Source organism: Molossus molossus, unplaced genomic scaffold (assembly GCF_014108415.1).
Source record: "Molossus molossus isolate mMolMol1 unplaced genomic scaffold, mMolMol1.p scaffold_m16_p_23, whole genome shotgun sequence".
Taxonomy (NCBI): domain Eukaryota; kingdom Metazoa; phylum Chordata; class Mammalia; order Chiroptera; family Molossidae; genus Molossus; species Molossus molossus.
Genome location: NW_023425359.1, coordinates 19,635,976 through 19,653,352, shown reverse-complemented (window position 1 = coordinate 19,653,352; position 17,377 = coordinate 19,635,976). Strand labels below are relative to the sequence as shown.

The window sequence follows — 17,377 nt, the reverse complement described above, 5'->3', positions numbered from 1 at the left end:
TCCTGAATCCCCTATTTTCATCTGTTGTCTTTAGTTCATTTTCTGGTTCAGATTTATCTGCCTGGCATTTATGATATATGTTTTTAAAAACCTTCATAAAATAAACACTAGAGACAAATGAAAAGCATCCCATCAAACGTGTTTTACTGCTGAGGGGCGTGACGGGGTTTATGGAAGGGTTGTAAAGCTTTGCTAACAGAAGGGTTTTTCTTCTCGGCCTGATTTTCCATTTCTGTGTGTAGCTTTAGACGTTACACTTTCTGCTAAGTGAGGCTCTAGCAATGGGTAGGAATAAACCGGTGTATTTCAATGTTCTATGTACTACTGCTCTGGAAAATGGAGTATTAGACGGGATTCTGTGTGCAAAGCTAACGTTCCCTGTTCACTACATCATTTTTCTTTCACCATAAGATCTTAACTTTTTAACCCAAATTGGAAGACTTCTGATACATTAGAACGGAAAACATAGCTTTCTGTGCCTCTCCTTTAACACAATCACAAGGAGACTTATCCAAACTAGAAAGTATTTTTTTCTGACATATTTTAATATTTTATTATTATCGCCGCCAGAGGGAATATATTTACTGCAAATAATCAACAGATAACCATTCATTGGCAGAGATATTCAATTATCATTAAACTGCGGCTACGGGAGAAAATACTCCCCCAAATGCCATATTTTCTAGTAAAAAGAGAAAGTCAAATAGAATTTTTTTTTTTTAATTTGCAGGGACCGCAGAGAATGACAGTTGCTTCTTGTAGGGGCCATAGAAACAACACCCTGTGTTTTCAGTTATGCTGGGAAAAGTGTCAGCTTTCATTGCTCTGACCATGTAACAAAACCTGTCAGCAACCCCCAGATTCTCAGGATTAGAGGAAAACGCAAGGATCAAGTGCACAGACACACAACCAGAGAAAACCCTCGTTCCAGTTCTCGCTGAACACAGGAGACGTGCTACCTGTTTCCACCAAATCAATGAGAACTTGACTCGGGGTCAGAGAAATTTGGTAGAAGCCGGGAAATTCCCATCATTCAGAAAGAGGAACAGCCAGCAGCTAGGTAAATCTTATTTAATGTTTCCCTAATTAGAATCAATAGGACCCAATCTCCATGCTTGGGCTTTGGTGGTTCATAATCAGTCAGTGTGCAGACATCTCTCCCAGCCCTTTCTGTGCAAAGCCTGGGCATCGTCTCTTGACACTTATCTGACAGTATCTGAAAATTAAGTTTTATAAATGTTTGTTACAAAAACACACTAATTGGATGGACTCAGGAAAATTAACACAGGGGCCTTGAGATAATGAGTAATGATTTATTAGGAGTCCTCTTTATCTCGGACAAAGGAAGCTCCCTGAAATTGCTGTAATTTCCTTCAAGGTACTTGACGAGACACTTCCAATTCCTCGGGTTTACTCAGGAAACCGGAGAGACGTTCCTTTGTCGCGGGCTGGTGCGCATTTTTCTCTCAATAGAGGAAAGTATCAATGGTCTTTGTCAGTGTTTACATTAAAATGAATGAGCGATGGGCACTCCGTGTATTACTGAATCCAGGAAAACGAGACCTCTAATGAAATTAAGCATTCGTGTTTATTGCATTTTATTGTATTATCAGAAAGTTTTTTATTATAATGTGCAAAATCTGCTTAGTGCAGTCCGAGACTGCCTTTGCAGAATGCCAAACAGCTAATGCGGGCTGAGGAGGGGATGCCAGATTGGACAATTGAAGGTATAATCAACATAATGTTTTTTGGAAAGGCAAAAGGAAACTATGCCATATGTTCACTTAAGCTTTAATTTTATGTAAAACTGGTTGTTTTTCCTTTGACATAGCTAAAATGTCCTTTCGTTTACAGTTCAGGGTCTGTTTTATTTATTTAACGGATCCCCATATGCTCACTGTAATGGTGCACAGCAGCGACCCCTCCTGGAGACTCTGAATTAGAAGTGGACACTTTCTTCTCTTCCCTTGAAAGCCGATTAAAAACAAAAACAAAAACACAGAGGTGTCTTTTTTGGAACTGCTGGTGAGGGCTGGCTGTGTCTTCTGAGACGAAGACAGCTGAACGTGAGAAGTCCCTCCACAAAGGCGCTTCCCAGTGCCTACTGTGAACCCTTTGCATCAACTCCCTAAAATGCACAGCAGCTGGGAACTGGTTTTTCAGAAAATGGGATACAGTTATTGCCTCAATCTATATTCCAGCTCTTTTACTTAATGGCAAAGAGAATGGGGCTTGCATTTTAGCAACGTACCATCGCCCCTTCAAATTGCAACCTGGCGTTACGAAACCATGGGCTCTTTAAAAACAATTCATAACGCCCATAAGGGCGCCGGAGACGGAACCATCAACCTGTGCTTGTTATTAGTAGGGCCCATTCTTGTTTTAATCTATTGCTAGCTAGTGTGTTAACCTTCTCTAGCTCCAAATTAATGAGGCTCCTAATGTATTTTCATTGGGAGGTTGAGCAGTCAAACTCATTTAGTTAGTGAAAACTACAAAAAATCACTTTCTTGTGAAATCTGAAACTAACAGCTCCAATGAACTAATGATCACAGTATGATCCATTTTATGTACCTCTGAAAATACAGATAACCAGTAAATGTGAAATTCGCACTATATAAGCGATGCCTTAATATGCGTAGGCTTCCACAAAATGACTAGGTGAAAGGAGGTAGCGGGGAGAAAAACCACAGGAGAGAACACAATAATTAGCTGAGTTGCCGTTGCTCTTCACAGGCAATCCTTGGGAATGAAGCCATGACCCCCCAACCAAGACCAGACTCCTGGGAGGCGGAAGGGATGGGCAAGAGCCAGCTGGGGGGGATTCTGGGTGCCGGGAAGCCAGACATGTCTGCTGTACTTACATGGCTTCTTGGCTGGCTGAACCAGCTGAGGATTCAGGTAAGGGCTGTTCTCCGCATCTATTCTGCGCTTGTACTTCTGCCGGCCTCCGCGTACTCTGTCGAGGCGTACCCCTGTGGGCGAGACGGTCACAGCTTTACTATGGAGCTGGATGTCCTTAAATTCAATGCAGCACATAGAGAGTATCACCCTTGGGTGCTAGGGAAAAGGACAGCTGATGCAGAATGGCCCAGTGGTATTAGGGGGAATGTAAAAAAAAGTTGTGGCTACGCCAAGATGGCCAGTGGTTGGAAATCAAATCTAGAAGAGAATAAGAAACCTGATTGACATTTTATGCAAGGCCATCAAAGAAAAGGCATGGTTTCATGGGAATTCACACGAAGAAACTGTTTCTCACGTGAAAGACAGTGGCAGTTTGTACCATCAGCCCCCCTGAAAGCTCAACGCGAAGGATCAGGTAGACCAGTAGACTCGCTCTCAACCCCGGCACCTACAGAGGATTCAATATGGGTCTGTGGAATGAACTGCGTTGAAAGCACACACGTGCCCTTGGGATGAGATGCAAGGATTGTTCCATATTAACATGTCTCAGACGGAGAATGGTAATACCATTTGGCATACCTCTGTGTTTTCTTTCAAATGAGAGGAAAGTGCGAGTCAGGGTGGACTGAACCCAGGACAGAAAAAGGAGCTTCCGGAATGAATTCAGGCTAGGATGTCAAAGAAGGAGTATGTTAGTAGGGCAGAGATGAAGGGTGAGTTAGGAAAAAGGCAAAAGTAGATGGACTTTTGTAAAACTTTCTCCTAAAGAGGGATGGGCTGGGTCAAGATCTGGGCTGGCAATGAACGTAAAAGATAAGGAAAAAAAGAAAAGAATGGGGTTGAAAGCAATGTTTTATTTATATGGGGGAGTGGTAGGGAAGAGACTGTTAACAACCTGGCTTCTGGAGTGTCATGGTCAAGTTCAGAACAGGAGCCCATACGCCGTTACCAAACAAAGACAAGATCGCTCGGGAGGAAGAGCCACTTTTTGTGGTATTTGGTTGTACCGTAATTGATGAAACAGTCACACATGATCCGTTAATAAATTCAACCAAGCAATGCATTGCACATATTTTGGCCTTTTTCAAACTGTGTTCAAAATAGATTTGGTTTAAAAGCACCCTCAGTATTATTATTTTACTGAAGGGCCTCTCAGAGCCTTTAATATGCAAATGGCCCTGTGACACTCTCAGAGGAAGACATAGCTGAAGCAACGTTTTTGCAAACCGATATAACCGAGGGTCCAGTCTTGGGAATATCATTAATATCATGTGACACATGAGTCGTGAGTTATCCGAAGTACAGGAAACAGTTTGGGAAAGGTTGATATATCCTATGTGAATCCTGAAGGTGACTATATACACTCAAATGGTAAGGATTACTGTTGATCTACAAAATAAAAATAAAAAAAACCCAAGTTTTCACATTATCTTAATAATAAATACTACTTTGAGAGTTGATTATCTTTTAGCAAAGCACGCAAACATACTCTGGATTCTAGATACAGTCTGAAATGCCACACTAAACCACCAAAGCAGAGTTTAACCAAAATCAGGAGACAATTTCAAGAGCAATTAAGTGGGTTTAGGCAGATAAACATCAAAACACAGAGCAATTAGGTCCACTAAGTATTCACTGAAAATAATATTGCATGTCACAACAAAACTATTTGCAGTGACATAACACAGTATTCCTAAGTAGTGTAAGAAGAATATGTTTTAAAAAATAGCCCTGGCCAGTCTGGCTCAGCCATTAGAGCGTTGGCTCGTGGTCCAGAGAGACCCCAGTTCGGTTCCCACTAAGGGCATGTACCTCAGTTGCAGTTTGTCCCTGGCCTTGGTTGGGGTTGTGTGGGTGGCAGCCAGTGGATGTGTCTCTTTCACATTGATCTTTCTCTCTCTCTCTCTTCCTCCCTCCAATCCTCCTACTCTATCTGAAGATGAATGCAAAAATGTCCTTGGGTGAGGATAAAATAATAACAATAATAATAATAATAATAATAATAAAGCATGCTTTGCAAGTCAGAATGGTTAAGGTGTTTTTTTGTTTGTTTTTGTTTTTTAATGACTCTTTTGTTAACTAGCTCCATAAACTTCGATGAGTTCCCTAACCTATTGGCTTTTCCAAATAGAAAATGGATGGAAAAACAATATCCTCCCCAAAGTGTTTCAGTAATGGTCTAATGTTGTATGAATAGATTAATACAATTGGATATTATACAAATGTATTACTAAAATATTTCATAAACCTTAAAATGCCAAGGAAAATAAGGAAGTTGTCACTATATCATAATTTTGCTGAAATAGTGCCTATTATTTTTATTTAAATGTATTTTACATCATGATTATTTATTGAAAATCTAGCCCCAGGGAGTTTGACAGCAATCTGTAAGTAAACAGATCTGGGGTATATTGGAGTGGTAAGAGAATTCAAAAAATACAAGCCAAATAATGATCCTATTCGATGTTGAAGTGATTTATAGGAATATTTGGTATCCCATCCTGTTTACTGCTCATCCCTGTCACGAATGATACCATTCATGTATGTGATCGTTTTAGAATAGACAGAGAAATGAATCCAAATCCCATCAAACAGAAGAACGCTATTCTTGACTTTGGCTAGAAGCACACAACACAAATTTGAGTCGAGAGCGATTATCCAATTAACCTGATACACGTCAAAAACCTCCACCTGGCTCTTTTAGCAGACGCAAACCAACACCACGAACAATATTTACAGTCAGGACCTGAGAAATCCAGATGGATCCCAAACACACACCAGTCTAATCGAAATATCTCCGCTGACGGTGATGGTGATCCACCCTGCCCCCTCCCAGCCTTACAGTCTCAAATACAAAAGATTTCTGTTTCCCCGTCAGTTCTAAAGTCAGTTTCGAAGAAGTTTAAAAATAAGCTCTCTCCCAGGAAATAAGATACCTTATCCCATGCTTGACAGGACTTGAAGTTAATGAAGGCAACCGGCTTGTCTATGCACCAGGAGACTGCCATTACCTTTTTTTTTTCTTTACTAGAGGATTTTAATAGTTGGCATTACCTACCAAGTAGGACGGTTCTCAGCGCAGTTCCCCTCAAACGCTGAGTGTACCTACGCTGCCCCCCGGGAGTCACAAATCTCCTGCATTGTCAGAATTTACGAAATTGAGAGCCTAAGACTGAGGCGAGGAGGGAAAAAATGCTGGGAGGCAAATCAACGCCGAGAAATGTAAAGCGATTCAGCACTGGGGATTCTTAAATCAGCTAATTTTAAGTCGACATTTCCTGCCCAGATGCAAATTTCTACATGATATAGTCCACAGTCAGAAGTATTGGCAGCTTCCACAGCACAGAGTTGAGGCATTTCAGAGGGTAACAAACCAGACGCCTTCCCCAAATTGGAAACATGCCCATTATAATGTCCCCGAGCAAGGGTTTGCTAAGCACACAAGTGACCAAGAGCCCTGGAATATTCGAGAAAGATGCAGATCAGCACATTCAAGTGAAAAAATAAAATTCAAAGATAATGAAGTTGATGACTACTACATGAAAAGTTGTATTAAATAAATGTGACCAAACGTGCCTTGTGACTGAGCCTGGGGAACAGACTGGAGAAAAGCAAGACCTCAGCCCGGCCGGTGTGGCTCAGTGGTTGAACGCTGACCCATGCATCAAGAGGTCGCCGGTTTGATTCCCAGTCAGGGCACATGCCCAGGTTGTGGGCCCGATCCCCAGTGGGGTCTCTCATCGATGTTTCTCTCTCTCTCTCTCTCTAAAAATCAATAAAGAAAAAGAAAAAGCAAGACCTCAACCAATAAGGTGAAGAGAGTGGAGACTTTCTCGTCTACCAGGCGTCTTCCTGAAACTGCAGCGTCCTTTGCTATGAAAACAAACCTCACTGCTTGGAGCACCTAGCAGGACCCTTGACCTCCCCCGAGAGTTCTGTGAGGGAATCGCCGTGAACAGAGGAGAGAGAAGTTCCTTCGAGGAGCTGCAGGAGCAGAAGCAAAGGAGAGGAACAGTGTCAGACCCCACGCTGGGGATTCTAGGGGCCACCTCTGACGGGTTCCCCTTCGGGACGATGTCCTGACTCAGATGAGTCTAACCTGAGGCAGTTGTCATGTCCATGGGCTCCTGAGGAAGGGGGATGCCTGACAGTCATTTGTGTATTTCCACACACACTCCAGGGAAACCCTGCCCACACCACATTCTGGAGGAACACCTGAGACAAGAAGCAGTCGACCCCTGCACAGCGTCTCTGCCACTGCCCTCCAAACAGGGACACCGTGCAGCACGGCACCAGAGTGGGTCCCTCTCTCCTGTCCCAGCAAGTTGCCTCCTCCCACCCCACCAAGGTCTTCGTGGTTAACTGGGTGACAGTCTCTACAGGGAGCGCCCCGGGATAAACCGGAGTCTGAGCCCGCTACTAGCAGCCTCTGTTAGGAAGACCTCGTGCCACTCCAGGCAATGGGGAGCTGTGTCTGTGTGCACATGGACACGTTGAACCCTGACAGCCAGCCGAAGGGGGAGGGGAGCTGTTATTACCCCTTCGCGCAAATGAGAAAACCGGAAACAGCGAGGCAGAGCCGGGAGGGCCAGCTAGGGAGGATGGCCGTGGGTCCCACGTTCTTTTTTTTTTTTTTTTTTATTAATTTATTTATTTATTTAAGCGGGAGGGGGAGAGGGAGGGAGGGAGAGAGAAATATCCACATGAGAGAGACACATGGAGTGGCCGCCACCCACACAACCGCAACCAGGGCCGGGGACAAACTGCAACCCAGGCACGTGCCCCCAACGGGAACCGAACCCGGACTCTCCGGTCCACGGGCTGACACTCTAACCGCCGAGCCCAACTGGCCAGGTGGGTCCCACATTCTTAAACACCACATTCTACTGCTTCTCTGCCATGAAACGCTGTTTGGGGAAAGAGCATTGGGTCTATACTCCAAGCTCAGATGCACAGGCCGACGAAACCCGGTTATCGTGGTGAACAATGCTCACCCATCATGACACGGGTGCGTGTGAAGAGGTCAACAGGAGGATGGACTTGTCGGGGGAGATAAAGGAACACTTGGATTCAGCTGAAGGGCTAGTCATCTCACGTGCCTCCCTCCATGAGGGGACTGTGCTCAGAGAAGCGTATGACCACAAGGCCGTGGGCCAGCCCCTAGTGACGAGAAGACTCAGCGACTCTACTTCTCCACTGCAGTGGGGACCCGTAGGCACTCATGTCCTTGCCCTTGTGTCCCCTTAAAACATTACTGCAGTGTAGACAAGGCCCGTGTTGCCCAGGCCCCAGAGGCTGGTGACAATGACAGTCTGGCTGAATTTTCCAGTTCAGAAGGGAGACCTAGGCGTTTCCATGGACACCGCGGGCCAGTGGTTCCGTCACCCCTGCTGGAATATCATGACAATTCCGGAACCTGGGCGATGCGCAATCCCGTGCGGAAACACTGTAAGATCTGAACTAATAGAGAAAAAAAATCGCACGTGGAGAAAAGGCGCATCCGTTAGGGGAGCGTATCATTGTCAACTGAGTCCTCAGTCACTGAGAGAGATCAAGTGCGTGGCTTGCATTAAAGCTCCCTCGCTCCACAGATGAATTAACAGTTCGCAAGGGGAGTCTAACTCCGCAGCCTCCTGAGGGCTCTCAGGGCTATTGAACATGCCAGCCTTGCACAGGAAACTGCCAAGTCCTCCCTCCGTTTCAGACTCAAGTTGCATCCAAAATACATCTGTAGATTTTCTGTGCATAGGACATAACCCCACCAAAGTTCCCCCTTCTTTTTGTCAAGGTGTGGCTCCCTGTTCTTGGCTAGCTCAGAGGCATACACCTGGAATGTATAATCTGGACTAGGGCTCAAATCAAAATGATTGAAATTTGAAATAACCACAGACAAAATATTTGGCATGTTGTTCCATCGGGGGTAAAGTTACTTCGTCGGAAGGACGGCGCCCTAATCTATGACACCTACGAGTACAAATTAGGTCCTTGCAACAGGTGACAAGTTTTAATTGAATGTCTTCTGTCTTCAATTCTGACAAAAGGTGAATGGAAATAAATGAGTCCAGCAAGACGGCCCTGAGCCGCACAAGACCCAATATCTCATTATTTTTAAACAGCTATCTATAAACTGATGCTGACAAGCCTTGAACCTTTTATTTCTGCTCAAGATGCGGTGGCCGAGAGGGGGCGGAAAAAAAAGAAAGGAAAAGAGGCATTTGGAGCATTACATTAAACATGCAATACCTGCTATTATCACCTCCCCGGTGTAATTAAAGGAAATCTCCTATTCAAAGGCACTATTTCTTACTTGGCTTAATGTCAGAAAGAATGAGAGAGAGAGAGCATGCTCGGCTTGCGTTGGCTCAACACAGAGACTTGCTTTTTTAAAAAAAGAAAAAGAGCCCTGGCCGGTTTGGCTCAGCGGTTAGAGCGTCCACCTGCGGTCCAGAGAGACCCGGGTTCGGTTCCCGCTAAGGGCACGTACCTCGGTTGCAGTTTGTCCCCGGCCCTGGTTGGTCGTGCGGGTGGCAGCCACTCGATGTGTCCCTTTCGCATCGATGTTTCCCTCTCTCTCTCTTCCTCTCTCTCCCTCCCACTCTATCTGTACAAAAATAATAATAATAATAAAATAAAAAAAGAAAAAGAAAGTCTCCCGTTTCCTTCTCTTTGCCTGTGAAAAATTCCATGAGCTGGCGGCAGAGAGATCTCGGGGACTCACGCCTGCCTAAACTCCGTCTTCTCTTGTTACCACTGAATACTGGAGACTCGCCCCTCGACCCTGCTGGGAGCTGCCTTCTCCCTTCTCGTGTGAACACAGTGAGGAAGGAGCAGGTGGCGACGCGAAGTGGGCTGGAATGTCCGCAGCAGGCAACGGGGCTCCACTCATTCACGGGTACACGTGGCAGCAGCGGCGGTAAGTGTAACACAGTGATACAGTCAGAGAGTGCACGGCACCCCACGGGGATGCCCTGTGCACACAGAAGCACCAGTGTCACTTATGCAAAATCCAGTGCCCCGTGCAAATGAATTAAATACGACATCAGCCCAGCGGGTGTGCAGTGGCCGGGCTGAGAGTCAGGCTCACTTTGCTTCGGGACGGGGAGCAGGACGCTGGAGTCTCGTGACCAAAACAACAGGCGCAGGTTCTAGAGAGAATACAGGTTTGAAAAATAGAAAGGGGCCAGGGGGCAGGGACAGGTGGCGGTGAGTCTGGGGACTTTTGGTTCAGCATGTGTGGGTCTGGACAACACAGAAGAGCTCAGGAAGCTGAGGGGGAAGCATATGGTGGGTTTATGGGGGGAGAACGTGGTGTTCTGGCCAATGTGTCAGTTACTCAACAGAAATGTGTCACCAGACTCATTCGAATTTCAAGTGGAAATTCGGGGGACTGATTGTAAGATACCAAAGTAATCCATGATGTTTAATCATATCTGTCCGGCGATTACCATTTGGCAAAATTGAGATTTAAAATAAAACAAATCTGGTACAAAGACCAAGTCCCGGTCATGTGAAAAGAGAGTTATACCTAACTCATAAATTATGAAGGAAGAAAATCAGTTTAATAGATTAAATGGTAAGCCCAGCAGGTGTGGCTCAGTGGTTGAGTGTCAGCCCATGTACTAAGGGGTCGTTGGTTCGATTCCCGGTCAGGGCACATGCCCAGGTTGTGGGCCCGATCCCCAGTGGGGGGCATGCAGGAGGCGGCCAATCAGTGTTTTCTCTCATGGATGTTTATCTCTCTCTCCCTCTCCCTTCCTTTCTCTATAAAATCAATAAAGGAAAAAATAAAAATAGATTAGCCCCGGCTAGTTTTGCTCAGTGGTTAGAGCATCAGCCTGTGGTCCAGAGCGACCCAGGTTCGGTTCCCACTAAAGGCACGTACATCGGTTGCAGTTTGTCCCCAGCCCTGGTTGGGTCGTGTGGGTGGCAAACACTCGATGCGTCCCTTTCACGTCAATGTTTCTCTCTCTCTCTCCCTCCCATTCTATCTGAACAAAAAATGGAAAAATGTCCTCGGGTGAGGATAAAAAAATAAAGTCAATGTTAACACAATATTAGTGCATACACAGCCATGCCTGAATCTTATACCAGTAAGAACTTTTCCCAGACTCTGTGACAAGCATTTCTTATTTCTGCGGCCCTGGTAGTAGTAAGTGGAATACAGTAACAGTAATAACAGGGCGCAGCCCTCCATGGGGATGCTCTGTGTGAAAAGAAGCATAAATACCCTGTATTGCAAATGTCAATGCCTTGTAAAAATGAATCAAAGATGACGTTAAACAAGCTGGTTTAATTTTGTTTCATTCAATGGAGAGGAAGACAGTCGCGTCTGGTAGCTCCACTGTCAGTGTTCGGGGGCGTGGAGAAGTTCCAGGGACTGTGTGTGTCTCCCCCAAATTCCACGGTTGAATCCTAATCCCCAGGGTGATGGGGTTTGCAGGTAGGGCCTCTGGGAGGTGACTGGGTCATGATGGTGCCTCCTCGTGATGGGGTTAGTGCCCTTAGAAAAGAGACCCCAGAGAGTTCCCCTGCCCTTTGGCTACGAGAGGATATCAAGTGGAGGGCAGCCGATGAGCCAGGACCCTCACCGACACTGACAGCCAGCACCTTGGTCCTGGACCCTTCTGCCTCTGGAACCGGGGAGAAATACATTTCTGTTGTTTAAAAGCCACCTGGCCTATGGGATTCTGCTGTAGCTGCCTGAGAGGACTACCACAGGAGAAGTAAGGACGATAAGAAAGGAGAGAGAGAGACTCGGCAACGGGTCGGTTCAGAGTGTGCTGAGAGGTGAAACACAGCGGTGTCCATCCCTTCCTCTCCCAACGCGATACATGTCACCAGCCTCGCTCCTCTGCCAACTGTGCTGTTGAACACTGGCGAGGACAAGTTAATGGAGAAGAAAAGGACAAGAGAAAGTAGGGGAGAATGGGTTAAGCCTTGGAGAAAACATACACGGAAGCGTCATAGTCTAGTCCCAGTTGCCCTGAGTCCTGGGCACACAACCACAACGGCACACAACCACCACGGGCACATTTTCAAGCTAATTAAAATATAGTTTTCCACCCGGTCGATGTGGATCAGTGGATTGAGCATCATCCCAGGGACTGAGAGGTCCTGGTTCAATTCCCAGTCAGACAACATGCCTGGGTTGCGGGCTCAATCCCCAGTACGGGGCATGCAGGAGGCAGCCAAACAATGTTTCCATCTTTCTCTCTCTCTAAAAAAAATCAATAAAATCATATTAATATATAATATTAATATATATGTCTTCCCCAAAGTTGACAAGTTAGACTGATGAGGAATGTAAGACTTAATGAGAAACACCGGGGTAGGAGATTTTGGTATATGTTTTAATTGCATATTACTCATCATGGCACATGCCTACCACATAGCAGGCGTTCAAACACGCTAAGTTGAAGAATAAATAAATAGCTCTGGCCGGTTTGGCTCAGAGGTTGAGCGTTGGCCTGCGGACCAGAGAGTCCCGGGCTTGGTTCCTGCTAGGGACACGTACCGCAAAAAAAAAAAAACCAAATAAATAAAATAAATAAATAATTAATTTATTAATTTATTTACAATGTACTTTAGCCATGCACACATCAGGTGTTTCTCATTGGATCATTTTTCTTTGGACACTTCTAAACCTGAAATGTACACACAGAAAGGTGTAAACGAGTAATTCCTGTGTCATGTTTTCCTTAAAGTGCTAGTATATTCTACCTTCAGAAATTGATAGAAAACTTGAAGGCAACAAAATAGCATGAAGCACTGGGGAAAAAAAGTTGGTGAAAGGTGCACAGCAGACTTTAAACTTTTTCAATATTCATCCTACACAATATAAGAGGAAGCTGCATTTGATTTTCTGGGAAACCCTCAGAGAGATCTTAAAAAAAATTTAACTAGCCCAGCCGGTGTGGCTCAGTGGTTGAGCATCGACCCCTGCACCAAGAGGTCGCCAGTTCGATTCCCAGTCAGGGCACATGCCCAGGTTGTGGGACAGATCCCCAGTGGGGGGCACGCAGGAGGCGGCCAGTAGATGTTCTCTCTCATCGATGTTTCTATCTCTCTCTCCCTCCCTCTCTAAAATCAATAAAGAAAAAAATACTTCTTAAAAAAAGAAAAATTAACTAATAAGAATTAAATTTAGAGACTGAATATTGAACAAGAAAGACCACAGGTCCCTATCCTCGGGAAATTTGACAGATGAAGGAAACTGTCCTCTCTCCCAGGCATTTTTATTCATCTCCTGCCTGGAGGCAGATGAATGGGTTTGATCGTGCATCGAGCTCCCTTCCAGCTCTGAGATTCTATGAATGAAATGCTGCACTTAAAATGATGGAGTGACCCATGGACTCAAAGTACAACTGCTTTGGCAGTTGGAAGCATCAACACACTTCGTATTTTAAACCAGGAAAGACCAGAGCCAAATGGCCGGCACTAATGAAGCAGAAGAGCAGACGCTTTTGGCACAGGTCTTCGCGCTCCCCTCCCACTGACCTTGGCCAAATGCGCTTCCTTTTGTTCTCCATGGTAATCACGCAAACACAGTGCCCGTGTTTGAAAAAGGCTGCTAGCTTATTGCTGCATTAGGAAAAGATCAATACCTGTTGCACCTTGCTGTGGATGCTGAAGTATGAGAAGTCTTTCAAAGCTTCAGATCTGGATAATTTGAAGACAACCAATGAGTAGCTAACAGCTACTCTGTTACATAACCAAATCTCCTCTGGAGTTTAAAAATGAAAAGGCATTTGGCGAAATACGATCAGATTTCAGTGAATCTACCACAATGAATAATCTTTCTTTTCAACATCTACAGTCACCCTCTTTTCAGAAATGATAGGGTACAGGTAGGTACATATGTACTGCACGTAGAAACACGAATACACACCTGCAGAGATAGATGCACACACATATCATTTGAGACCAGTAAGACTTAATTCAATTCCTTTATTTTCCTGAGAATGACTTGGCTGGCTAAATGATTTTATGAGACTTATTGATTTGCAAAATTTTCCCATCCAAAGAAAATGACTGTTATGCACATTGATATTGATATTTATAGCAGGACTTGCACATTCAAATAGCTACAGGGATTAGCAATGGAAAGTGAATGAAGGAAATGGAATCTATGTTTGGAGAAAATGAAGGTGTATGGTGTGGTGAAGCAGAGAGACTTTACCCAGCAAACAGTGATGTCCACTGCTCATGCCAATGGAATGCCACCATGTGGGAACGGGGTAGACCCCAGAATGTCAGTCCCATGTCTTCAGAGTCCCCATTTCTAGATGAAGCCAGAAATCTGGATCTTCCTATAAAATCCCCCCATGCTGAAATGTTCACACAAGTTTTTAGCTAATCGGTGGCCCCCGGGCTACTAGTTTGTAGCTTTCGGTCCACATTCTTTGACACAAGGCCAACTGTGAGAAGGTCCCTGATAGAGGCCGGGCTTGGCAGTTGGCTGGTTACGTTGATCACATTACAAGTTGGTAGCTGTTTAGAAATTATCCTTTTTGTTTATTTAGGCCCTCATTATACTTGCACATGGTATAAATTAAATTGCCTAACCGCTTAAGTGGATCTATAGGTTACATCTTAAATTCTAATTTCAAAATGCTATTTAGTAAGGTTTTAGGTATAATGATGATAATGTATAAAAGGTAAGGGTTTTCATTAGAAATCAAACAAGAATAAATTCTAAAAAATAATCATCTCTGCTGATACTCAGCATCTGTCTGTGAGAAATGTTGGCATGCTTTGTCCACTTCAGCCTTCTTAAAGAGCACAGGTCTCCACTGATATTCAGTCCATGGAAATAAAGGCTTTCTTCAAATGCATTCATTGTGCTTACCAACTGTTTACTTTTTCTTTATTGATTTTAGAGAGAGAGGAAGGGAGAGGGAGAGAGAGAAACATCAATGAGCGAGAACACGGATTGGCCGCCTCCTGCACGCCTCCCACTGGGGACCAGGCTCACAACCTGGGCACGTGCCCTGACTGGGAATCGAACTGGCGACTCTTTGGTGCCTGGGATGATGCTCAACCACTGGGCCAGACTGCCCGGGCTGTTTTCACTTTCTGAAGGAACATCTTTCTGCCTAGTGAACTCTCTCAGAACCTGCAAGCCAATTCGTGTAATAGAACGAGCATATTACCAGAATTATTCATATACACCAAATCAATCATCATCGAGGATCCGCTGACAAAGAGTCACTCTGCAGTGGGCCTGGATTTTCCCTCCCAAATCCCTGCATGATGCGAAAGGAAAGGTCTTGGAGGTACCAACAGAAGACGCCGCCCCGAATGCTTTGTGGAAGAGTGCTGGGAGGAGCTGGGTTTGAACAGTGCTCCCCTCGGGCTAGCGGATCATAGCGTCCCAAGGACCAGAAGAGGCTGCACCAGGGGGAAGCTGGGAGGATGGATGAGGTGGGCATTAGTGTGACTATCAAAGAGATTTAGAAAAGAAAGGAAAGGGAAAAGCATTTAATTTGCAAAACAACAACAACTCTGTGCTTAAGAAGAAAAAAAAAAAGCCCAGCCAGTGTGGCTCAGTGGTTGAGCATCAACCCATGCACCAAGAGGTCACTGGTTCCATTCCCAGTCAAGGCGCATGCCCGGGTTGTGGGCCAGATCTCCAGTGGGGGGGGGGGCATGCAAGAGGCAGCCAATCGATGTTCTCTCTCATTGGTGTTTCTCTCTCTCTCTCCTCTCTCTCCCTCTCCCTTCCACTCTCTCTAAAACCAATAAAGAAAAAAGAAGTCAAAAGTTTTTTTTAAATACGAAATAAAATGTATACATTTGAAAGAAGGTGACCAAAAAATCATTCTTCTATTCATTGTTCAAGAATATGCAAGCCCATTGTAAAAAAAATCCCGCATATGCCACAGGGTGAACAGCGAATGGTTAAAGGGGCACGACACGTCCTGGACCTCCAGCTGCAGGTCCTAGACCAACACACCTTAGCAGCCAAGGTTCGGAAAACCAAATGTGTTCACCTGCTGGACTAAATAATTGGTTATTCTGCAATTCCTATTAACACCAAATCTCTCCAGCAACGTGGGTCTCTGAGTGGGAGGCAAGGACACCTTCCACCTGTATATTTCTCTTTTCTAAGCCTCTCATCTCTGGTGCCGCTGAGAGAGCGCCATAGAAATCACTGGAAATGCTCATCACTGTGCGCTCCCCAGTCATAAAGGCCGTTGTTGGGCGGTGAGGCATCCCCTCCATCGGCAGCCTTCCTGGTTGTCAGCTCGGCCCTCAGAGTCCTTCTGGCCCAGGACATGAAGACTGAAACTGAACCCAAGTCACCCCCTGGAGGGTCAAAAAAGCAGAGCAGCTGAGCCCTCAAAGCAGCCCAAGAACTTACTGTTACACTTGCAACATTGTGTCCTGCTTACGGCTTCTGTATCTGTGGTCCAACCAAAACCCAGATGATGATGAAAAGTTTAATAAACAGTATGTACTACTGACACTTCCATATGAATTAGGTGTCCCAGATCTCCTAACGGTATATTCAATGTAGATCATTTAGACATACACTCCATGGAATTCTGAATCATGAAATCGTTTCTGAAAAAGTATCACTTGTTTCACAATCCATAGTTTTGCTTCAAATCAATGCTTTAGAGCAAAATAAAATGACATTCAGAAACTCGAATGCATTTAGGAATAGTCAGGCAATCGACACCTCAATTACAATGTGTGCCTACTTTGAAATTTCTAAAAGAAAGCAGTACCTATTTTATTGTACTCTGCCAAAGTAGCATTGGGACTTTGGGGATGGAAATAATAAATTGTAGACCAGAAATCACATTCCAGGGATTCTCTGGGAACTTTCCTTCCAATAGTTAAAGTACATGTCTACCAAATTGCTTATGAGGACAAATTTATGGAAAATAACAAAGAGTAGAGCTTTGTTCTTATTAAGAAACATGAATATGTATGTAATTTTAGCCCGACTAAATGAACCCAAAAATGAATAAATAAAAAAATAAGGACAATAATTGTCACAAGAGAAGCCTGGTCTCTCTTGCAGCTCTCTGGAAGCAGTTATGTTTAGAGTTTCAAAACAGAATTCACATTTTTTAAATACAACAACTCAGAAAGAGACAAAAGGAAAGGAATCTGAAGGAAACTGCTATGGATCAAGAAGCATGTCCCGTGACCCCCTCTTAGTAATAAACCTTTTGAAAGCAGAGATAGTTGCCGGCTTGCTATGAACACAGCCCATGATAATTAGCGTTTGCACAAGCAGTGTGTATGGCTGAGTTGTGTCCATTGCGTAAGCATGACTATTTAGAAAGGTTCCATTGAGCCACTGATCCTAATTTTGCATCAAACGTCTTTTGAAACTGGCTGTTCTTCAGGCGTATTCTTTACAATAAAAGTAATAAGTGAGGTGCCTTCCTGAGTTCTGTGAAGATACTCTAGCAAGTGATCAAACTTAAGGAGCGGGTACAGGGACCTTCAATGTATA

The 17,377-nt window shown here is 44.6% G+C and overlaps 1 protein-coding gene across 1 annotated transcript in view; it reads right to left on the bottom strand.

Moving 5' to 3' along the window:
* Window positions 1-17,377, bottom strand: part of ESRRG (estrogen related receptor gamma) — a 208,121-nt gene that overhangs the window by 60,896 nt on the left and 129,848 nt on the right. The window contains exon 4 of the mRNA XM_036277516.1: window positions 2,865-2,975. Within this exon, the coding sequence (XP_036133409.1) occupies window positions 2,865-2,975 (111 nt within the window). The remainder of the gene's footprint in view (window positions 1-2,864; window positions 2,976-17,377) is intronic.